Raw genomic sequence first — 26599 nt, 5'->3', positions numbered from 1 at the left:
CTTCCTCTCTAAGAGTAATTATAAACAGGACTGTAGATAATCCAGGATCCTAAATCAAAAATAACAATTGTAATGCTAAAAATAGGACATCATTGCTACTGAAAGAAAACTATCTGTAAACAAGAATGTTTATTCGTGTTATCATAAATAGAATTTAGCTTGATGTAGTTTCTAAATAATTATTTTATTTTATTTTTTTCACTAGAGGTCATGCCAGTAGAATAACCTGTGATTGAATCATTGTTTCTCTAGCTTACTGTATGTAATGTAACTCAGCTTGTCCTGTATATTTGTATATGCTCCAGATGATGATCTTAATGTGAAGATCTAAATGTCAGGAAATTAAAAGAGTTATTTATAACATGGTTGTAAAGTCCATAATTTCTAAAATAAATGCTGATCACTGTACAACACTAAAAGAAAGGATCATGACTGAGCAATTTGCTCATATTTTATAATTATGTTATGGCTGAATTGGTTAAAGGGAATGGATATACGCTGATATCAAATGACTTAGTAAAGTCATTTATTAAGGCAAGAATTTGCTACATTGATAGGAATATTGCATGAAAGACTGTTACATAAAACTAGACAGTATGCAACTGGAATATAAACTATTAGTCTGCATAAGTGGGTGGCTGATGGACAGGTATCAGAAAGTGATATAAGGAGCATGTGAATCTCCCAGATTTAAGGTATACCCCAGATTTAAGGTATATCATTAATGTATATATAAAACAACAATAGTTCTTGGACTATTGTTGTTTAATATATACATTAATGATATTGGAAAGTAGCTGACAGGAGATCTTCAGTTGTTTATTGATGATGCAAAGATAGGCAGGGCAATTAGAAATGTTACTGATACATTTACAGAGCAATTTGAATAGGCTGGAAGTGTGGGCAAATGATAAGAGTTATCAATTCAGTGTTAGTAAATGTAAAATTCTCCACTTCGGATGATGTGATATCCAACAGCATGTCATATTGGTGGGATTATACTTGGAGTAACTGACAAGGCTAGAGATCTTGAAGTTATGGTCGACAGAAAGTTGAAGTTCAAAGGTGACAGAACAAAAATTGCAAAAACAACTCAAGTGATAATGGCAATGTCAAAACAACATTGATATGTAAGTATATGGAAGTCATTTTGCCTCTTTACAAGGCCTTGATATGAATGCATCTGGACTACTGTGTATAGGTTGGTCTCTCTCTTGTTGGTTCTCTGAAAAGAAGAGTTACAAAGATGATATCAGGATTGCATAAACAGTGCAGACACTGGTAGACAGATGAAAGAGGGGGTGACATGATAGAGGTCTATTAACTTTTGAGAGGGAATTACAGGATATCATCATCATCATCATCATGCGTATCAAGGATTTAGGCCTAGCATGGCCTGTTCCGGCCTTAGAAGTCATCGTTGAATCGTTTAAGAGGACGTCCTGGTTTTCTTTTTCCTAAAGGCTTGTTTTGGTAATCTTTCCGTTTTCATTCTTTGAACGCGTTCCATCCATTTATGTTTATATTTTTTAATTTTTTCTATTACTGGTTCTTGGTTTAATTCTTTCATAATTTCTTTGTTTCTTTTGTGATCAAATAGGGTATACTTTGCAGTTTTTCTCATAAACTTCATTTCTGCTGTTGTTAATCTCTGTTTGTCTTTTTGTTTTATTGTCCAGATTTTGCTTCCATACATTAAGACTGGTAGGGCTAATGTATTGTATCCTTTTAGTCTGGTTTGTTTTTGAACTAGGTTTGGTTTAAATATAGTTAATTACACCTGATATTTTTAAATATTTTGCAATGTTTATATCTTTTTCATTTTCATATGTGATCATACATCCTAGGTAGTTAAATGAATTCACTTGTTCTAAGATCTTGTTATCTATTACTATTTTAGTTCTTGCTGGATCTTGTCCTTTAAAGGCCATAGTTTTTGATTTTTCTGTTAGTTTTTGATATTATCATACCATAATCTTTGGATATCTCTTTTAGATCTAAAATAGCTTTCTGTAAGTTATCTTCAGAATTTGTAATTATTATTTGGTCGTTGGCAAAGAGGAGAGTGTTTAAGTTTACTGTAGGAAAGAGTTTAATTCCTTATGTAAATTTTTATTCCATTTTATTATTACTTCATTTAAGTAGATATTAAAAAGAGTTGCTGAGAGGGGACATCCCTGTCAGAACCCTTGGTTTATTTCTCTTGTATATGATAGCTCGTGATTTAATCTTATTTGTATTTGATTATTTTCATATATACTTGTGATAGCTTTTAGGATATTATTTGGTATTTGTCTTTCTTTTAATATGTTAAATAATATGTTTCTTTTAACTTTGTCAAATGCTTTTTCAAAGTCAATAAATGCAATATGTGTTTCTAAATTGTATTATCTTTTTTTCTCTATTATTAATTTTAGGCAAAAGGTCAGGTCTATACATGATCGTTCTTTTCTAAATCCATTCTGTACTTCTAAAATAAAGTTTTTGGAATATTTCATTAGTTTGCTATTTAAGATTCTGCTATATATTTTGTAATAACAGGAATTTAGTATACTGATACCTCTATAGTTTTTAGGGTCATCTCTATTACCTTTTTTAAAGATAGGAATCACAATTGCTTTTTTCCATTCTATTGGGGGGATACCAGTTGAGTAAATTTTATTTAAAAATAATAAGAGTCTTTCTTTGAATCTTGTTCCCGAGTATTTATATAGTTCTGAACCTAGCTTATCTTCTCCAGGTGATTTTCCGTTTCTTGTTTCTTTCAGGCTGATTTCTAATTCTTCTTTAGTTATTTCCTTTTCATTTTCGTTAATTGTTTGCCAGTTGTCTTTTTTTAAATATTTGTCTGTCCACAGTTCTGTGTAGTAATTTAGAAATTCTTCTAATTTCAATTCAGTGTTTAATTTTATGTTTTCTTTGGTATCTGCATTTAAGTGTTTCAAAATCTTATATACATTGGGTCTTATTTTATATAAATCATGTTCTAAATTAGAAACAAATTTGTTCCATGATTTTCTATGTCTTTTTCTGACTTCTCTTTTAGCTATGGCTCTTATTCTTTTATATTCTATTTCATTTTCTAATCTTTTACTGCTTAACCATTTGTGATAGGTTTCTTTTTTCTTTTTGATTATTTCTTTGATTGTATCATCCCAGATCTTCAGTTTTTCCCCTTTATTGAATTTTTTGGTCTTTCCTAAGCTTTCATTTGCTGCTGCATTTAGTATTGTTTTTATATTAAGCCATTCTATTTCTATTTCTTCATTTTGTTTTATTTTATCTAGATATTGGTTAATTCTTTGTTCATATAGCCATTGTACATTTGTGTCATTCAATAGTCTAGTTTTATAAACAGATGTTTCAATTTTGCCTTCTGTTCTTGTTACTTGTAGCCATTTAGGTGGTAATCTTAATTTTATTTTAACAAGAAAGTGGTCACTGCTTATTTCATATCCTCTGTGAACTCTAACATCTAGTGAAAATTTTGATGTCTTTTCATTTAATATATGAAGTAATCTAATATTGATTTTCATCCTCTTTCTGCCCAAGTATATTTATGTATGCCTTTATGTTTATAGAAGGAATTCATTATTTTTAGGTTATTATAAACTACAAAGTCAATCAACTTTTTACCATTCCTGTTTAGAGTATGTTCTCCATGTATTCCTATATTATTATTAATTTTCGTGTTTCCAATTCTTGCATTTAAGTCTCCTGCTAAAATTACGTAATCATTTTTATTTATTTTATTATATATGTTTTGTAGCTGATTATAAAAATCAATATTATCCTGTTCTCTTCCTTCTTCTGGGGGCATATAAACCAATTATTGTTAAATAGCCTCTATCTATTTTTATTCTAGCTTCTATTATTCTTTCATTCCATAATTTATAATGTTTTAACTGTTTTGAAAGGGAGTTATGAATCCAAATCATGACTCCTGCTTGTGCTCTTTAGTCTCTGTCGACTCCACTGCATATCACATTAAAATTTTCGGTTCTCATAGTTCCTTTTAATTTCTTTTTTTTTGTTTCAGTGATTACTACTATTTTAAAGTATCTTTAATTTAATAACTGGTCTAATTCTATTTCTTTATATGCTATTCCTCTTACATTCCAGTTTGCTACGTGTATTATATTTTGTCATTTCCATTTTTGTTTTACCTTTTCCATTAAAGGGTCGTTTCCCATAGATTCAATCCGATTATCTTTTTCTGTCAGCTTACAAGTAGGATTATGTTCTCCATGTCAGGGGACTAATCTGACGATGGAATAGTTCAGTGGTAGGACTGCTACCTTAAGGCTTCTGAATTCGGAAGAAGCCTGAACTAGGCTTCTTCCGAATTTAAACCCATAGGAGGAATAGGGTATATTGAAGGGGAAAGAGTAGATTATAGAAGAATTATAGTAAGGTTTATAGAGAGGGCATAGTTGTAAGGCCGGAAATGAAAAGACCCCATGGCCCTTGAGTACTCTAATAGCATAAGGGTCATAAAATAAGAAGAGTTGGCTGATAAGGCCTTATAGGAAAGATTAAAGTAAGTGGATCTTCCTCAAAGTAGAAGAAGGAGAGGGCAGATCCATGGGAGTGCCGCTTCCCTTACAATCAAGATGATTGCTCCTTATGGCCCTGTTGGTCCATGAGTCCTTATTCAGTATATTCGGACCACCCCACCACACACACACACACACACACACACACACACACACACACACACACACACACACATAGTGGGCCCGCCACCCAGGGGACGCATTCTCTAGGGGTTACAGGGTCCTTCGAGAGAATTTGCCAGGATATCAGTTGATAAAATTTTTCATTATACAGAAGGTGTGTAGAGGACAAGAGGGCATTCATGGAAGTTAAATTTGTGCACAGCTAAGAAAGGGGTATGAGCTAGATTTTCTCTCATAGAACTATAAGTGATTGGAACAGTTTGCATGTTGAAGTAGTGAGTGCATCTAGTGTGAATGAATTTAAGAGAAAATATGACAGCTGGTGTGGGCAATGTATGGCCTCCTTTGATGAGTCCTTGACTCCTGTAGGCCTAATGATAATGATAATAATTACTTTGGATAAAGGAAATGGCTACATCATGTTACTGCCGAACATTGCAAAGGTGTTTGACAGAAGATTCTATGGAAAACTATTACATAAATTCTAGCAAACAGGAATAAATAAGAAGCAGAGAGTAATAGATGGTGGCATAGAATCCAGGAAAATGAGGGTTACTAGTGGTGTGCCTCAAGGCTCTATAATAGGGTGCTATTGTTTAATTTGTATATTATTGATATAGAGAATGACTTGGGGGAAGAGTATTCAGGTATTTGCTGCTACAAAACTGGTAGACAGATGAAAGAAGTAGTGACATGATAGAGGTCTATTGGCTTTTGAGAAGGCATTACAGGATATCAGTTGTATCCTGTAATAAAGATGATACATAGATCTTACAGGATTATTTAATTAAATTAACAGTGTGGCAAACGATAAGATAATGACTATCAGTTTGTGGCAAAGTGGAAGGTTATATACTCTGGGAATGAAAATATTATATACTGTGTATTACACTGATGGTGGTACTGAATTGCAGAAAATTAATGAGAGTTGAAGTTCAGAGGGCTTGCAAAAGTTGGCAAAACAGCCCAACGGATTACTTGGATGTTGAAAAACATATTGACAAGTAAAGATAGAGAGGTTATTATCCTTCTTTAAAAGGCTATGATGCAGCTTCATCTTGACTACTGTGCAAGATTCGGTCACCTCCGTTTCTTTCAGATAAAAAGGTGGTGGAGAGAATCTGTAGATGAATAACAGCAGTAACAAATTACATTACTTCCAAGATGGTCTATATGAGGACAGATTGAAGGTGTGTGAGTTGCAAAGTTTAGTTTGCAGGCAGAATAGAGGGTTCTCCAAGACTGATACAAAAGAAACTTTTAAATACATAGTAGAGAGAGAGAGAGAGAAGTAGGTGGTTACTACTGGAAGATGTGTAAGAGTGTTGTTAGGGTGTGCAAATTAGATTTTTCACTAAGAGAGAGAGAGAGAGAGTGAAAAATGAATGGAATGGAATGACAAAGGTAGTTGTAAATGCCCAGACAGTGAATAAGTTTAAGGAGAAGTGATCATGACTTATTTTTCACGGTATTAACAACTCCACACAATTTTATCAAAGAGATGTTTATTAACTTATATTTCGCTGATTTTCAACTCAGCATCATCAGAGCACAACACATTTGTACATGCAACAGTGAGTGAGTGAAACAATATAATTGCAAAAGACAAAAGTCCTAATTTTTGGCAAATGAATGCAGCCATATTTGGTTGCAGTATGGTTGCATTAATTTGGTTCAAATTAATGGCATTAATTTGGTTCAAATTAATGGCATTAATTTGCATCAAATATGGTTACATTAATTTGCCAAAAATTTGGGAGACTGTTATCCTAAGAAAAACTCCTGCATAGCTGTTTTTTTTTTTTTTTTTCTGTTAGAAGGTGCCAAAATAGGACTTTAGATCTTTTGTCTTTTACAATTATATTTACTCACTGTCGTGTGTGTACAAGTGTGTTGTGCTCTGATGATGCTGAGTTGAAAATCAGTGAAATATAAGTTAATAAAACATCTCTTTGATAAAATTGTGTAGCGTTGTTAATATCATGAAAAATAAGTCACGAATAACCGTCAACACCTAAGCTTATCTGTTAGGGAGAAGTAATCAGTAGTAACCAAATAGTGGATAGTGTGGATCTACTGCAATGAGTCTTCAGATACCATATACCCATAGTCACCCATAGGAGATACCTGTAATAATAATAATAATAATTACATCCATTAGGGCATTTTTTGAAAAGATGACATATATTTGCTATAGCTGCATAAAAAATGCTAATGGAGTTACACATTATTTCATGTTCGAAACAGATGAGAATGCATCATGTCAAGCAAATAGATTTAAAGATAAGTTCTTGCTTTGAGTATTTGTTCAAAGCAAAAATATGTTATCTATATTTAGTAGATAAAATATCTTAGGAATGTAGGTACCAGTCAAAAGCTGCTAAAATAATGCACTATGTTTCATAACTTGTGCAATGTTTTATTTTTCTCAACTACTAAAGCCAATTTTAATTAATAATTATTCCAAGTATAAAATTATTTATCTAATAAATAATAACACTTATACTCAAAACTATTATAATGGAACATTATACCCTACCACAGGATAACAATACTCCTGTTATGTTATGTTATGACATTTAGGAAAAGTTCTATCAGAGACAGACAAACTTTCTGAAATATGTAGAAGATGAAAGACACAATAATAAAAAGAGAAGTACACATTATTGGAATACATACTGAAAAAATTAATTGATTAAATCTGTCAGATGATTCATTTATTATTTTTTAAATGCTGATTTCAGTGTTTTTTTTTTTTTTTTTTTTTTTTTTAGTAGATGAAGTGACAAGTAAAGGATGAGAATTTTAATTTGGCACTGTTAACTGGGTTAATATATGCAAGAGTATATGAGTTCATAAAGCATTGTTGCTTTTGTACTAAAGGAGGTATACTCTAGAAATGGTATAGATGATTTCATTTGTAGGCAAAGGTAATAAAGTTATGAGAAAAATGTGTTCTCCCATATCTCTTCTCAGAAATCTGTTCCTTCCTTCTCTAATACTCTGTAAGTAATACTCTTCAAGGCCACGACAAACATACTTAGAAATCCATGAACTCCTCCATTTGGAGGGTACATTAGCTAAAACATAAGTGCTACAGGCTGGTTGCCAGTTAGTGCAAGGGTCCAAATTTGTCAGTAACCATTCAGGAGGTTTCCCGATTAACTGATGCATAATCCTACTGCCACCACATACTCTGCAGGTTGTGACTGGAGAGGGAGTCCAAGTAGTGAGTATGTGGAGGGCATTGTAGAGTCCACATCATAGCATGGAGACTGGTTTCTCTCTGTGTGGATGTCATGTTCAAGAATATACCTTCTCTCACTGCAAGTCCCCACTATATCCTTCTGTCTGATGAAGCCTATGAAGACTCTCACAAACAATAACACAAACACAATAATGACAAAAGTGAATCTACTTCATAAACTAATTGTATTAAAAAATCACATCACAACCAGTCACAACATACAAACCATACCAGCATCTCTGACTTAAAATTAATTTTCACATCCACTTTAGTAACATTCGTGGCATTATCACAAACATAAATGACTTCCACTATCACTTGCAGTCTTCTGTCATCTTATTTCTGACAGAAACCCAGAATGCAGCTACATCTACTATTGTCCACCTACAGTGCCCAAAATACATGCTTCAAGATTCTTTTCACTACAATGTTAGCACCTGTACCTTTGTGAAATATGGCAGCTTTTCAGCGAATGGTTAATTTATAATCCCCTGCTTTTGACCTTCTCTGGCTCAAGGTTTCCTTGCACCTTTTAGTAACCTTCATTTGTTGCATTTACCAGTCTCCAAAGACTAATAGCCATTCAGATCTCTTCACATTCCTTTCCATAAAACTTGATTATCTGCAAGACAGCTATCCAAATTGTGGATGTTGAGGTCATCTTCCTGGATGACCTCAACATCCACAATCCAACTAGCTCCTCTACTCCAATACCACTGACCAAGCAAAACGAGAAGCAGAAGTCTTTGCTATAAGTAATGACCTAATACACATTGTACATCTACTTACTCAAATCTCTGATAACCCTCTTCACTCTCCAATTACTCTGGTCCTTTTGACTAATTCTCCTTTCAGATACACTGTAGAGGACCTATCCTCCTAGCAACTCAGAGACCACAATAAAATAAAATTCTCACAGGATGTCCCCCCCCAACCCCCTGCAACAACTCCCAACCTCTGGCACTACAAACAAGCCAATTAGGGTGATTTCTGGAATTTCTACTCATCCTTTCCTTGGTCTGACTATTGCTTTCACTCACCTGATCCTAATACCTACTGCAAGCAAGTCACCGAAATTATTCTCACTGGTATAATGGCCTTCCTCCCCCCCATTCAACCCATAATCCACATCCACTCTCCAAGCCCTGGTTCAACTGAAAATGTGTCAAAGCAGTCAAAAGAAAGGAAAAAAAAAAATCAGCTTACCACATTTGACTTGCATCGAGTTTCATACTCTTCCTACACCAAAGCACACACATATGCAAATCAGTCATCAGTAGATCCAAATCCAATTCCATAAAGTTCATCAGCAGAAAACTTGTCTCCTGTTTTTCATCTGGTTTAGATTTCTTTGAGACTAGAAAGTAATATGTGTTTCCTTATGTCAGGTTACTAGCATGACAATAGGTATCCTAGTGGTAGTGTTATTTCTTTGTTTGTTTTGTTAATATTAATATTTATATACATATACGTAATATACTATATTTTTAGATTCTGTCAGCTGTGCCATTGTTATTTTATGTTTTTTTATGTTGTTATTTGTTTACATATAACTAAAATTCTATATTTCTATATTTCTACCTCTTAAAAACCAACTTCAAAGATAAATCTTGTCCGTTGCACCTTTCTTGTAATCTTTCGTGGCCTCTCCTTCAATCTTAAATCGTGTGCAAAGTCTTCAAACAAGGAGAATTCTCCCTGATCTATAAATTCTGGGGTCAAGTCCTTTTCGGAATCAAGAAAATTTATTTGTTTAACTGCACCATCTTGATTCCTATACAAGAGAGAACTTCTTGTCAGGGATTTGACCTACAGATTATCACGATTCCAAAAATTATCAAAGTTAAACAAGCCCTCACTAGTATTTCTAAACAGCAGTTGTAACCGTTTCCCACGTTTTTACTTATACACGTTTGATATTTTTAGCAGATGGTGCATTGGCTTGGAAAATCATATACGTATTTTGGGTTAAGAAACAAAGAAATTCATTCATTCTAAAATACAATACATGTTAATGAAAACTAAGCTAAATGAAGGTCCCTAAAATTAATTATACAAAAATTAACAATAGGTATCTCTCATTAGGTGATATTAACAAATCCAAACTGTCCTTAACCTGATTACATAACACAAATATGTGGATGGATACCCTACTTTTTCCTCAATTAATGCACATACAACACATCGATTTCAAGCTAACCTTAAACTAATGACAATTCCTGTAATTCTACACTTCTATAACTATAAAGATCCTTGTTAGAGAAATAGGTGCTAAAGTCCTAAAATCTGTCTTGACAAGTCCGATCCACAGGATTTTTTACACTGCAGCTCTTTCTGGAAGAATTACACAATACAATAAGAAATAAAGCTTTACATTACCAACCAGACAAATTCATTAGGAGATACTTCTCATCATGTCTTCTTGTAGGTTTTTTTCAGGTTGTCACTCTATTCATCGAGCTGTTGTTTCTTGCCTTGTCTTCTTGGTGATTTCAATCATGGATCACTTCTTTACCTTATGTCCAAGAATCTGTCTGGCAGAAGGGTACGGCTGGAACTACACGAAGTTTTGGCGTACGCTGTTTGTCCCATTGCATGGAAGGTTATGCTTGGACAAGCCCGTTATTTTGATCATGTTACTGCTGCTGAACGACTCCCGCTCGACTCCATCGTCTCGAAGCTACGACCCACCACACAGAAAACCGTGGGGGGGGGGGGAAGAAAACACTAAAACCTGAACTAGGAATGAAAAAGGCAAAAAGACCTCGAACTTGCGTCGCTAACACTTTCATATGCTCTGTGTTTGTTCTCCCTAATACATCATTGATTTGCAGACACCACCTAATTCTCCTAGCACACCCACCTTCTCCTCTCATTGCGTTTCCGTGTGTGGGCAGCTTGCATGTGCCTTGGGTTCATACAGCAACTGCCTCCGGTCATGTTTATAATTGGATTACAATAGTTTATTCTAAACTCTGACCTTGTTGTTACAAAGTCACCTCTACATTACCTTATTTCTTGTCAGTTATTTGAGGACCATTTACAAATTTACATAGAAAAACTACATGAATGGACTATTATTACTATATATATATATATATATATATATATACACAAGGATTTCTATTATTATCTATTTACAAGTAATTCTTTTTAGGAGATTTCTTTGCACTTCAGTTAAATCCTGAATGAAATGCTCCAAGACAATTTAAGTGTTCATTCCATATTTAACAGTAGGGCTGTCACCTTAGAGCAACTAGGATTGCCTTTTTTTTAGTAGACAGTGTAAACTACAGTTTGAGAGGAAAGAGTCACCACCTCTTTCTCGAATTGCTCTAATAGACTGGGGGCAAAGGAGTAAGAAGTAGGAGAGAGAGAGAGAGAGAGAGAGAGCAGAGGAAAGAAGAATAGAAGACCAGTCTACAGATATAATATACCAAGTGCATACAGCAGGAAGTAAGATCAGGTATCTTGGGTTTGCCATGCCCGTACTCACCAATGTGAGCCCCTGAGCCCATATTATTCACAAAAATGATCTCTTTCTGACTATTTATTAATACCTTGTGTACTGCTGTAACCGTTGCTGTCCTTTGTGACAATAAACCAAATATCAAGCAACCAACCAATCTTAGTCCATCATACACCATCAAACACCTCCTAGGTGTTTCCTAGAAGGGACATTCCTCATTGAGTCTTGATAGACTTGTGTTTCTTAGAAAGGACCCCCCATGGTGAGTCTTTTGACTCCATGGAGGCCTGAATAATAATAATACACCTTCTGTTTCCTTCTCCATCCTCACTCAGGCTGAGCATGATATTGCACTCATGTATGAATTGCTCATTAAGTATTCTCATTGAATCTTCTGAATTGGTTACCTATCTACAATTTGCATCAAATAATATCACCATCCCATAATTATTCTTTTTCAACTAGTGATATATAAAAAAAGAAGAATTCGATAAAATTTTAAATGAAGAAAACATAAAAATTGTAGTTCTTACAGAAACAAATATGAAACTTAAAAGAATAAAAGAAACGACTAATTATCATATCATATGAGGGTGGTCTGAAAAGTTCTCGGTCTCGACCATAGATGGCAACATTAGCAGCAATTTTTTTTTTCTAAGTTGGTACATCTGTCATAAGCATCCATGTGAAATTGCTGTATAAAAGAAACTATCAAGTAGTTTGTTTTATACAGCTCTCTGAAGCAAAACCGTTGCCTGTATCCCTTGAAATGGATAAAATTGAGTGCGGTTATAAAATTTTTGTAAAAGAAGGTTTAACGCCAAAAGAAATTCATTCAAAGTTCATAAAAGTTTATGGGCACTCTTCTCCTTCCTTTTCGACAATTAAGAAATGGGATGCCGAGTTTAAACATGGCCATACTAGCCTTGAAGATGATCCACGTGAAGGAAGTCCAAAAAGTGTAACACCACCAAAAATCATTGATCAAGTGCACGATATGGTATTGGATAAGCGGCGAGACAAAGTGAGTGAAATTGCTGAGACTATAAGCCTTTCAAAAGAACGTGTAGAATATATTTTGCATGAAGAATTGCAAATGAAAAAGCTTTGCGCAAGATGGGTGCTGCACTTGCTCGCAGCAGGTCAAAAACCCCTCTCATGAAAATCTCTGAACAGTGCTTGGAGCATTTTAACAAGAATAAAACTAATTTTCTGCATCAATTTATTACCATGGATGAGACTTGGATTCACCATTACACACCAGAATCCAAACAGCAGTCAAAACAGTGGACAGAAGCCAGTTGTTCAGCGGCAAAGAAGACAAAATTGGTTCATCAGCAAGAAAGGTCATGGCATTGGTGTTTTGGGATGCTAAAGGCATTTTGTTTATTAATTATCTTGAAAAGGGTTAAACAATAACCGGGGAATATTGTTCCGATCTTTTAAGCAGACTAAACAAAAAAATTTGTAAGAAATGACCTGGTTTGCAGAAGAAAAAATCATCTTTCATTAGGACAATGCACCTGCCCACAAAGGTGTTTTGGCAATGGGAAAATTAAGGGATCTACACTATGAATTATTGGAACATCCACCCTATTCCCCAGATTTGGCTCCCTCACTTCTATCTCTTCCCAAGACTGAAACTCTTCCTCGTTGGTCAGGATTTTTCTTCGAATCAAGAGGTGATTGCAGCTGTAGAGGGGTATTTGGCAGATCTTACTGAGAACCACTACAGAGATAGGATAATGGCAATGGAATAAATGTATTAGTCTTAAGGGAGATTATGTTGAAAAATAAAAATAATTTTGAAATTATAAATTCGTTTTTTCATTGTTAGGCTGAGAACTTTTCAGATCACCCTCATATATAGTGGAGTAGACAAACAAATACATGCAACAGCTGGTGTACTGATTTGGATCCATAAATCAATTAAAGCAAAAATAACTTATTATGCATTTATACAATTAAAATTAAATAAAGCAAAATTTAACAGTTATTGGAGTTATGTCCCAAAGAAGAAAAAGAAGAAGAAAATGATGACTTTTACAAACAGTGACCAGGAATATATGAAATATTAAATAAAACAAACAATATAATTATAGCTGGAGATCTTAATGCCAGAATAGGAATGAAAAAAAATTAATAATAATATAGAAAAATTTGGAGAACCAACAGTAAACAAAAATGGAAAATGACTTGCTGATTATAAATTAAAGATACCAAGAAATTATATACTTGGTTTAATCCTTTATAATTTCTTGGTATTTTTAATTTATAGTATAACCAAGTGGAAAACTTCCAACGACTTATTGATTATATAATATATAATAATTTAAAAATAATGAATACATTCTACCAACATAAAAATATACATAAACATACTTGGTGTGCAAGAGGACAAAAATCAATAATAGACTACACTTTATAGTAAATGAAAAGGCAGCAAACGCCTTACTAGATGTTAAAGTCAGGAGAATATACTAGAAATAGATATAGATCATTATTTAGTGCAGGCAAAATTAAGGTTTACACCAAACTGATTAAAAAAATACAAAAAAAATCAGCAAACTAGAGAAACAAAACCTAATCACAAAATAAGACTACTAAACAATTTAAGTATAAGAAATTTATACCAACAGAGGATTAATAACTATTTAGAAAAATTACAAGAAAATAAAGACACTGAGAAAGAATGGAATAATATAAAATAAATTTTAGACTCCAAATGAAAGTCTAGGGACACAAAAAATACCATAAAAATAAAAAATAAAATACGTATATGAGACAATGAAATAAAAACAATAATTGAAAATAAAATGATGACCTTTAAAAGAAGGTCAAGGAGAAAAAAACAAGACAATGAAATTGAATATTAAAAAAAAAAAAAAAAAAAGACGAGCAATAGCCAAAAGAGTAACCAGAAAGAGACACAACAGAGAAAGCTGGGAAAAATTTGTATCATATCTAGAAAATTATTTATACAAAATAAGATCTAATGCATAAAAAGTACTAAAGCACATGAATTCATATATAAAACAAGCTGCAAATATAAATTGTGAAATAAATTTAAAAGAATTCTTGGATTACTTCACAGATCTTTGGCCAGATAATACTAACATAAAAAAAAAATTACATCAAAAACTTACAAAATGCTCTAAATGACATAATAACAATGAAAGAATTACAAAACAACCTAAATAAAATAAAAGAAATGGAAAATCAACAGGAGAAGATGGGATAAACTCCAAACTGTATAAATTTGCTGAAAAAAAATGCATCACAGATTATTAAAAATTTTAAATAAAATATAAACAAATGGACCAACAGAAAGGAATGCAAATATAGTAATAGTAATATTCGGCATGAAACTCTCTGATTCCAATCTTTGAGTTTCTTATTCGGTTTTGAAACAATGTGGGATTTTATATCCCCTTAATTTAAATATTGTTTATATCGCCGAAATGAAGCTTATTAGCTCTTTATATTTAAGTAACTTAATGGTTGCACCTGTTTGGAAACTCATATAGCAGAATATATAAGTTCTTTTCGCTATAAAATTTGGTATTAATTTGGTCTACCTACTCACTGATGAAGCCTCAATAAAGGCTGAAACCGGTCTGGGTAGTGACCTCCCACCATAATGTAATAACAGCATACATTTCCTAGGAAATGTGTTTTTACATTATGGAAAATACCTAAGAATAGCGATCTGAACTTTCCCCACCTTTGCAACAAGTTGTCCGGTATTGTACTACGTAGTAGGGTCACTTGCATTAGCTCACGCTAGTGATCGCCGATTATAGTTTACTATATTCGGCATGAAACTCTCTGATTCCAATCTTTGAGTTTCTTATTCGGTTTTGAAACAATGTGGGATTTTTTATCCCCTTAATTTAAATATTGTTTATATCGCCGAAATGAAGCTTATTAGCTCTTTATATTTAAGTATAGTAATACCTATATTTAAAAAAGGGAATAAAAGAAAACCTGCTAATGACTGAGGCATTCATTTATCGAATACATGTTACAAAATATATAGTAGAATACTTAATGAAAAAATACAAGAAAATATACAGAGAAAAAATATTATTAGAATGTCAATATGGATTTAGAAAAGGGTGATCTATAATGGGTTCATCTTTTTCTTCAAACTACTTATAGACAAAAGAAGAGAATTTAATTTTAGAAACTCATCTTTGGTTTATAGATTATTAAATTACAGATTATTATAGAAAACTATGCGGAGAGACATTTCAGTATGTCTACCCCAAAACTGCGATGCAGATCTAACAAAGTTGTACCATGTTTAGCACCAAGTGATTCAGGAGTTCTTGAGACAAACTGGCCCACTCTTCCTTCAGAGAAGGAAATTGTTTATTTTAGAAACTCATCTTTTGTTTATAGATTATTAAAAAGCATTTGACAAAGTAAAAAGATATATATACCGTTTAATATGTTGCAAAAAGAATAAATATACACAATACATTTATGTATATAATGTATATGTATATGAATAAAGATATTTTCTGGAGGGGAATTTCCAGCAGCAATGCATTTCCCTATTGCAACAAACATGCTCTATGGGGTTGAGATCTGGGGAGTGTGCTGGCTACTCGATTTGATTAATAACCTGTCTCCAGAAGTATCTCCACTGTTCATGTACGATGTAGTGTGGTATTGTCATTCATAAAAATTAATTCTTTACCTATGGCACCACAGAACAATCGAACATAACACTGAAAAACTTCATTGCAATATTGTTCACCAGTCATAGTTGCTTTTTCCAGTACTTATAGCATAATGCATCTACTAAACATAACGCCTCTCCTACACAATGATCCCAGCACCACTATATCTATCTCTTTCAAGAACATTCTCATGATGGTAAACAGTACCACTTTCATGGCAGATAAGTGCTGTCTAGAATCGGAGGAAAAACTAAAACAACTCTCATCAGTAAAGAGTATATTAGCCTATTGGTGTCATGTCCAATTTTTATAGTTACAATACCACTTGAAACGTGCTCTACAACAAGCTGTGGATAAAGGGACACAAATTATGGATTTTCAGATATAAAGGCTTACTTGTCACAGACGTCTTGCCACAGTTTGTTGCGATATCCATGTACCTGTGTTTGAATAGAGCCGACTTGCAAGCTGACCTGCCATGGCTCATTGATTGCATTTTGCTGTTATAACCAAAAATCTGTCTTCATGCTTTGTGTAGAGTAAAGGCAACCTATCCTTCAAACACAATTCGCTTAGTGCAGCCTTTCACCTTTTATCCTGTTGAGTGCTACCACATAACCCCTTTGCATGCAATTAGAAATTTTTTAAAGTGTACCCACTTTCTACTCAAAATCGTCAGTTATACAAATTGGCACCAGTTGATTCGTCACGATTTGCCAATGTAATATTCAGAAATAGTGTTCGTCCTTAGGTTTTTGTTCCCCAATGTATTTATATTAATGATCTTAATACAATGAAACACTTTAAATAACCAGGTACAGAAATTTCTCGGAATAACAAAATAAATACGCTATTATTTGCAGATGATCAGGTAATAATATCAGATAAGGAAGACAATCTACAAAGAGCAATATATATAATTTAAACATGATAGTAGAACAATTTGGAATGAAAATATCCATAGATAAAACTAAAATAATGGCTTTTTGTGTAAAAACTCCAGTTAGAAGTAAAATAGTTATTAATAATAAAATAATAGAACAGATAAATATACTTTCAATTATGTTGGATGTGAAACATCATATGAAGAAAAAGACATAAAATTAAAAACTTCAAAATTTTTACAGATTATAGGCCTGATAAATAGAATGCTCAATGCAAATATTGTACAAAAAGAAACATGCTTGAAAATATACAATACTTGAGCAGTGCCTATATTATTATATGGCAGCAAAATTTGGGCAATAAACAAACAAGATAAACAAAAAATAAAAACAAGTGAAATGAGATTCATGAGAAGAACTGCAAAATTCACATTATTAGAAGAAAAAAAAAAGGAATGAAGACATTTTAAAAAAATCAATAAAAGAAAAAGTAAACAACTGCACGCAAAATTGGATAGAACATATAAACTGAATAGCCAACACTCAGTATCCTAAACAATTAATAAAATATAAACCAACTGGAAGAGAAGGATGGATAGACCTCAAAAGAGAATATTAGATGGACAATAAGACTAGATCAGACCAGTATGGTCTATATCCGTAATATGAATAATAATGATAATAATGATAATAATAACTGTGGAAGAAGAAGAAATTAGCTTAAAAAGTTACATCAACAATAGCTCTGAGCAAATGCTTCAAGGTTACACAAGAGGGTCTTCTGAAAGCAAAAAGAAACTGTTGTGTCGGAAATAACTGGCCCACTATCTGTAGGTCATTTGTTTTGGACCCAACATGAGAGAATAGAAACTTAAGGAAAGGACATGCTTATACTTCCAAGAACAGGGGTGAGGAAGTACTGAACATATTGTGATCCAAAGGTATGTCAACTCGATTAAAAATATTGTTGTAAAATAAGCTAAAAACTGTGTTTTAGAATCATGCATAATACAGGGAAAATTATGTTAAACAATTCAGAGTTAAAGTAACCAATCAACAGCATGTGATAGTCAATGACACAACAGAAAAAACCGCAAAGTCACCCGGTAATCCCTGCCGCAATAGTTCCGTAAAGATAGACGCCCAGAGAAGAATATGACCTCATCGGTACCTAACCAATCGGCTATAGCTAAGTGTAGGACGTAGACAGTGAGAGAGGGCGCTCGCGAGGAAGATATAAGGAGCGGCGCACAGTTCAAACGCGCTCTTGTTTTTCTGTTCCTGTTCCCATTCGAGCCTGGATGGCTGAGGAAGCTTGTCGCCGGTGACCAGCAACTATCTCCTGTTGCTGTTATAACTGAGACGAACAAAGCTACCTGTGGAATGAAGTCAGATTTTCAATAAGGAGCCATTGGTAAACCACACCAATGTAAAGACAGCGAAGGACAACCTTCGAAGAAGAAATAAGTAAGTCGCAGCAGCCATGGAGGCGAGTGACTGATGAATACGGAAGTCTCGCCATATCCGAAATGAGCGCGTGGGGAAGTCACGGAACCCTCATTAGTAAAGGCAAGATGGTAAAGTACAACATTTTTATCTATCTTATATAATTGTAAAACGTAAAGAAGAAAAGGGGGACAAAGGATTGAAAAATTCCATGCATATGTTTGCTCTTAGTCACTCAGTGACTGTGTTGGACTAACTGTCTGTGTTAGAAGACTTGCTTCTAACACAGACAGTTAGTCCAACTATTCTAAAATTGTACCAAAAGGGAAACAGGACTTTTGAACAGTTTGCTTGAAAGAAGCTGATAGTTGTAGTATTGAATGTAAGCGTGACTTACACTTAAAGTGTGGGGCATAGAAACTTTACAGAGTTGAACTTCATCCTCCACGTTAGAGTTTGAATTAGTGTGAATTTGATATGCCATGTGCAAACCTTACTTATAATTGTATATAGAGAATGAATATTGATTAATTCTGTAAAGATGGATTTAGTTTGAGCTTAATTGTAATGCAGAGCTATCTAGTTGAAATACTTAAGCTTAGTAGATGAAATTTTGGATCACTTAATCTTAGAAAGGGGGGGATTTAGAGTTTCAATTCTGAACAAGCGGATAATTTAGTAATGAAGTTATTATTTCATGTATACTTACAATGTCTAATCGAAATGTATCTTTTCTTGTGCTATAATAAATGTATTATTTTAAACCAAAGTTTATAAGTTCTGTTGTTTGAGACTGACCTACCACTTATAAAAAAAGTTCGGACCTGTGTGAGTGAGGGGGGGGGACATTTTATGCAAGGTAGAGAGGGGAGCCACGACTGCACACCATGTGATCCCTATGTTAACTAATGCTACCAAGATAGTTAATTAAGTATCAGGAACTAGTTACTGGCTGGCACAGTCGATCTAAAATAAATTTGTTGGAAACAAAATTCTGATATACAGGAATATAGGATAATAGTAGTAAAGCAAAATAAGAAAAGAAAGCATAAGATATAACAATGGCTAGATAAGAGATATAACAATAGCACAGTCGACATAGGAGTAAGATAAAGTAATACAAATAGGGAACCAAAAAGTAAGAGGTGTAATAATATAATGAAGTAAGAACCCACCATAACAAAACAAATGAGATTACAAAAAGGAACAGCAAAATAACTGATATGTGTGCTGGAAAAATATACTTTTGCATGGTCAATTTCTTAGAGATACTAAGGACAAAATTGACATGAAGACATGGTAATGGCTACAATATGGATAAATATATTAAAAAAGAAACAGAAGGATTTATTCTAGCAGCTCAAGAACAGGCATTAGAAACTAATGCAATGAAATCAAAAATTTTAAAAATCAATAATAACAGCAAATGCAGATTATGCGATCCGAAAGATGAGACTGTAGAACATCTAATCAGTGCATGCAGCAAGATAGCTCAAACTGACTATAAATACCGCCATGATCAAGTGTCCAAAATAATTCATTGGCATGTATGCAAAAAATATGGCTTTTCTACATCTGATAACTGGTGGAAGCATAAAATAGAGACAGTACTGGAAAACAAAACAGCAAAAATTCTCTGGGACTTTCGAATACAAACTGATTGGCATTTGGAACACAATAGACCTGACATCACAATTATCGAACATCGACAGGTTTGGATTATCGATATCGCAGTACCCAGTGATAACAACATTAACAACAAAGAACTGGGAAAAAATTAGTAAATACCGAGATCTGGCAATCGAAGTTGGCAGGCTGTGGCTTAAACACACTAAAGTTATTCCAATAACTATCGGCACATTTGGCATAATTTCAAAGAAGTTGTCCAACTATTTACAGCAATTAAACATCAACGAAGTGACTCCACATGACCTACAAAAAACAGCATTACTTGGAACAGTCCATATTTTACGAAGCTACCTGACAGACTATTCTTAGATTCGTGGATAGAATTTGAATTGTTCTGTATCACCAGTCAAATTGTTGTTTAAATAATATTTGTTGTTTAAATCTTGTTTTGACTGTGTATCAATTATGGGAATAAATAATAATAATTAGCATGAGCAGACATTAACATCAAATAAAATCCAAATGTTTCAAAATTATAACTCCCAACAAAATAATATATAGGAACAGATGGGCAGTATCTGAAATATAAATCTTCAATGTATTTAGTAGTAGTAATTTAACTAAAGAATCACATTACTTTGTATTTTATTATCAAAGAATAGAGAACAATTCATTCAGATTTAAATAGCATTATCAACCACTGTTACAGATTTTAGAACTCACAATTTATCAGAGAGTAAATTCAAAATTTTTGTTTTAGCTACCAAGACTGTAAATTGTGGCTGCATTAGTTATTAAACATAAACAAAATTTCTTGTTAACTCAGATGCAATTTTCTCTCGATAGATATTACATTTTGTATGAGTAGAATATACTATGCATAAATAAATTCACTTTAAATAATATTGTCATCATCATTATTGTGACATCCAAGAACCATTAATATTTAGCACAATACTAAAATAAAATAGATAAAACAAAAAAAAAGGTACTCTCCATTCCCATTTAAGAAAACTAAGTATTTGGTTTCCATTACAGTGCTTGTAAGCATTTTGAAGCCTGTGGAACACTCACAAGCCTACTGCCATTTCATTGGAAAGCAGACAAGAATATGATTATAATGGTGCTCATTATATCAACTAATGTTCATGATAAAATTAGAACAAACGTTAACAAATTTCTCAGACTTTGAAAATAACAGTTCAAAAGTTTGGTAGGATGAAGCAATTTATGAAATGTCTGTTTCATTATACATAGTTTGAAAATATGCCTTTTAATCATGTTAGATGTACAAGAATTATAGACACGTAAACACAGGAGTATTTTAATATTTGCCAAATATTTCAGTCTGAAATGACAGACTATCTTCAGTGGATACATAGGAACAGTTTTTAACAAAGTGGAATACCAACAATTGATCATTCAAAAGTAGAACGAGCTGCATGATGTTACATTGCTAAGCATTAAAGAGAGGAAAAAAATTCATCAGTGATGATTAAATTATAGGTATTAATTCACAATTTCATATAATAATCTTAATTTATAAATAACATTAGACTAATGTAGGAATTAAAAGTCTCAATTTAAAAAAAAAAAAAATTAATGTGTTATCCTGATTAAACTTTCCCACATTTTTGATAAGGATATACAGTCATTTCGATTCAAGTTAGGGCATTGAAGTAAGGCCTCAGCACTCTCTTTGAATAGGCGTTCAAATTTATAGCAACATCTGAGTAGAAGGCGAATCTTGGACCAGAGAATGTTGTGGCTTGTCTCTATCCTGTGCTGAGTCAATCCAGACTTATCGGATTTGTTGTGCTGAATGTATGATTGATGTTCTTGAATTCTTTTTTCTATAGAGCGTCCTGTTTGTCCAAAGTACGACAGATTGCAGTTACAAGGAACTTGATACACACCAGGCAGAGAAGAGACATAGTTGAGCATTTATCTTTAGAAGAGGGGAAATATGTGGATATTTTGTTAATAGGTATATAAGTGGCTGTTAAATCATATTTCTTCAGAATTCTTGAAACTGGTTCTGAAATCTCGGAAATATATGGAATCGGAAATCGACATATTGAATCTTTGTTGTTCTGGATTGCATGGTAGGAATCAAACAGATGTTGTGTACTTTTTTCAGAGAAGCCATTTAATTTCATGTGATGTTTGATAGTTGAAAGTTCTTTCTGTAATTCATGAGGAGTTGAACAATTAGTACTAGCTCGTCGGATTAAACATTTTATGATTCCTGTTTTTTGATAAGGATGATGAGCAGATTATAAGAATATAATGTCCAGTGAAAGTGGGTTTTCTCTAAACTGTTGTTGTGTTAGAATACCTGAAGGTGAACAGATGAGGAGGACATCTAAAAAGAATAACTTTTTGTCTTTTTCAATCTCCATGGTAAACTTAATACGAGAATGTAAGGAATTGACTCTGGCTAAAAAGGAAGGTAAGGAATCTCTGTTATGAGGCCACACTGAAAAGATGTTGTCTATATATCTCACCCCCTAAAGAATGGTTGAGGGAATATAGATGAAAACAGGACGTCTTCTAGATATTCCGAATAAAAGTTGGCTAGAGCAGGTGAAAGTGGACTTCTCATGGCCGTTCCTTCCACTTGGTTGTAGAATTTGTTTTGACACAAGAAATATCCAAGGTGCATCACGAAATCAAATAATTTTATGATGTCTCGTATGAAGATGTCAGCAAGTAATTGTAAAGTCTCTTTGAGAGGTACATTAATATATAGAGATTCTACATTGAAGCTCATAAGATCAGTAGGTTGTAATGAGATATTTTTTAATTTATTTAGGAAATCCAGCAAATCATGCTCTTTTTTGAAAAACTCTTCGGATTTCCTAAATAAATTAAAAAATATCTCATTACAACCTACTGATCTTATGGTGAGCTTCGATGTAGAATCTCCATATACTAATGTACCTCTCAAAGAGACTTTACAATTACTTGCTGACATCTTCCCACAAGACATTATAAAATTATTTGATTTCGTGATGCACTCTGGATATTTCTTGTGTCAAAACAAATTCTACAACCAAGTGGAAGTCCACTTTCACCTGCTCTAGCCAACTTTTATTTGGAACATCTAGAAAATGTCCAGTTTTCATCTATATTCCCTCAACTATCCTTTTGGGTTAGATATATAGACGACATCTTTTCAGTGTGGCCTCATAACAGAGATTCCTTACCTTCCTTTTTAGCCAGAATCAATTCCTTACATCCTCTTATTAAGTTTATCATGGAGATTGAAAAAGACAACAAGTTATCCTTTTTAGATGTCCTCCTCATCTGTTCACCTTCAGGTATTCTAACACAACAACAGTTTAGAGAAAACTCACTTTCACTGGACGTTATATTCTCAAACAATCTACTCATCATCCTTATCAAAAAACAGGAATCATAAAATGTTTAATCCGACGAGCTAGAACTAATTGTTCAACTCCTCATGAATTACAGAAAGAACTTTCAACTATCAAACATCACATGAAATTAAATGGCTTCTCTGAAAAAAGTACACAACATCTGTTCGATTCCTACAATGCAATCCAGAACAACAAAGATTCACATGTCGAGTTTCGATTCCATATATTTCCAGCATTTCAGAACCAGTTTCAAGAATTCTGAAGAAATATGATTTAACAGCCACTTATATACCTATTAACAAAATATCCAACTATGCTCAACTATGTCTCTTCTCTGCCTGGTGTGTATCAAGATCCTTGTAACTGCAATCTGTCGTACCTTTGGACAAACAGGGTGCTCTATAGAAAAAAGAATTCAAGAACATCAATCATACATTCATCACAACAAATCCGATAAGTCTGGATTGGCTCAGCACAGGATAGAGACAAGCCACAACATTCTCTGGTCCAAGATTCGCCTTCTACACAGAGGTCGCTATAAATTTGAACGCCTATTCAAAGAGAGTGCTGAGGCCATACTTCAATGCCTTAACTTGAATCAAAATGACTGTATATCCTTATCAAAAATATGGGAAAGTTTAATCAGGATAACACATGAAATTTTTTTTTTTAAATTGAGACTTTTAATTCCTACATTAGTCTAATGTTATTTACAAATTAAGATTATTATATGAAATTGTGAATTAATACCTATAATTTAATCATAATTTTTTCCTCTCTTTAAAGCAATGTAACATCACGTGGCTTATTCTACTTTTGAATGATCAATTGTTGGTATTCTAGCTTTTTAAAAACTGTTCTATGTAGCCACTGAAGATAGTCTGTTATTTTCAGACTGAAATATTTGGCAAATATTAAAATATTCCTGTGTTTACATGTCTATAATTCTTAATCATAATGTCACAAGTGTCTCTAAAAAGTAAAATGTTAGATGTACTTCTGGAGGAAAGTTTCAAAAGCCTATGAAGTACAAAAAAATTTTACAACCACTTCAAACAATTTAAAACAAATGCAAATATTTTTTATTAACAGATAACGCTTTTCATTTATGGTGCAATAGCAAAACAACCAGTCAGATATAGAGTTTATGTATTATGAAAAGCAATTAAAATATATATATATAGGATAAAGCATAACACTTTTTTTTCCTTTTGAAATAAAAAGTTTAATTTGTTACTTCGAAAATAAAAATTCTCCTATTTCTAGAAATATATTTAGTTAAATTTGCCAATTCTGAAGCCATGGAGAGGTCTATTATTTCATAAAATTAAATTCATAATCAACTCAAAATATTCTGAATTTTGCCATTTTTGCTCATGAAATTAAAATAAGAAAATTATATGATTCTATTCAGATTTCCATTTCTGGGGGAAAATATTGCCTAATCAGAAGATATTGGATATGGAATATTGCTCTGTGCAAAGTTTCCCATGCTCTAATGTTGCACAGTACTCACCCATCTGTAAAATTCAGTTTGTGTTAATGCAATACATTTAGTGCATTAAAACAAATATAATTCAATATGTTTTTAAACATACATATTATTATTATCTCAAGATCACATAGATTCAGCCTCATCTAGGAGGTTCCTTTTGTCATACACACAGTTCATCATACTGCATCTTAAACACATTCAAATTCTCTGCAGACACCATGCTCTCAGGCAATGCATTCCATTGGCTTACAACTCCCCATGCAAAAAAACTGCTTTCTCACTCCCTTGCTAATTACATCTTGTTCTCTTCCAATCTCCTACCATTTTATGAAAAACCTCTTCAACATTGATCCTATAACAACCCCTTACCAACTTGTACATCTCTATCATATCATCCCTCTTCCTCCAATCCACTAGACTCTGTAAATTGCATCTCCTCAACCTTTCCTTATATTCAACATTCCAGAGATCAGAAACTTTAATCAGTTGCCTCTGGACCCTTTCCAACATCTCTTTGTCCTTTTGAAAACCAGGTGACCAAATCTGTGTACAGTAGTTTATGTGGCCTAATCAGAGCCTTATACAATGGAACAAGAATCTCCTTACTTCTACAAGTCAGTGTCCTCTGCATCACTGCCAGAATTTGTTGTGTTGTCCTCACAATTTTGGCAATATGCTCTTTGAATTTCAGATCCTTATCCATCATCACCCCAAGATCTCTTATTTGCTCCACCACCAACAACATATTCTCACCAAGTGTAAATTCTACATTCCATCTTTGTTTTCCAAATTAAAAAAAAAAAAAAAAAAAAAACACTTCACATCTCACAACAATGAACTGCCATCCCTACTCCTGTGTCCATGTACTTAGTCTATCCAAGTCTTCTTATAAGGCCACAACATCTGCTCTACTCCTCATAGTTCGTCTCAATTTGGCATCATCTGCAAACAGCTGTATATCTCCATTCAAATCTCCATCCCCAATATCATTAACATATGTTAGCATATCACAGGTTAAACAGCAATGGCCCTAAAACAGATCCCCCTGAGGCACATCACTAGTGACTGTCCTCTTCTGGGATGTTGCTTCCCCATACACAACTCCTCGATACCTATCAGACAGCCAGTCTCCAATCCAATGCACATATCCAGTCCCATCCACTCTACTTTGACTATCAACTTATCATGCAGTAATCTATCAAAACATATTGCGTTGTATTCTTCCAATCATTTTAACAAAAAAAAAAAAAAGCATTTTCAATAAATAAAACTTACCTCAAAACTTGGAAGAAAGGCATTCTCTGCATATAATTTAGATCCACTGCAGATGGCTTCTTTTTGATTTTCTCTGAAGAGAAAATCAGACGGAATGAAAATTTGATCTGACTTTTATAAGAGTACAGAATTATGATACAGTTGTAGATGTATATGTAACTGTTTATGAGTTCTAGCAATAAAAGTAATGAGATGGTACTCATAAATATCTGTAAAGGAAAAATTATACAGATATTTCCTCTTCAACTGTTATGCATAAATTTCAACTTTTAAAGCAACAGTTGAAATAATTTTTTGTGGAAAGGTTGTTATATTTTTCAGCAGTCTAGAAGTTATTATAATATGCAGGCTGCTTGGAGACTGGATAATGAAGAGGCCATATGTGAACTCTTTATGAATTTATT

At 33.2% G+C, this 26599-nt stretch overlaps 1 protein-coding gene across 1 annotated transcript in view; it reads right to left on the bottom strand.

Annotated features, from left to right (window-relative positions):
• The window catches only part of LOC150092642 (uncharacterized), a 344763-nt gene that overhangs the window by 52418 nt on the left and 265746 nt on the right, over positions 1-26599 (bottom strand). The window contains exon 12 of the mRNA XM_090414597.1: positions 26196-26268. Within this exon, the coding sequence (XP_090270723.1) occupies positions 26196-26268 (73 nt within the window). The remainder of the gene's footprint in view (positions 1-26195; positions 26269-26599) is intronic.

The sequence above is a fragment of the Typopeltis vanoorti genome, chromosome 25 (genome assembly GCF_054136105.1).
Source record: "Typopeltis vanoorti isolate ZY-2024b chromosome 25, IOZ_Tvanoo_1.0, whole genome shotgun sequence".
Classification (NCBI taxonomy): Eukaryota; Metazoa; Arthropoda; class Arachnida; order Uropygi; family Thelyphonidae; genus Typopeltis; species Typopeltis vanoorti.
Note: the sequence above shows the minus strand (reverse complement) of the source record. Positions and strands in the feature narration are given on the sequence as shown.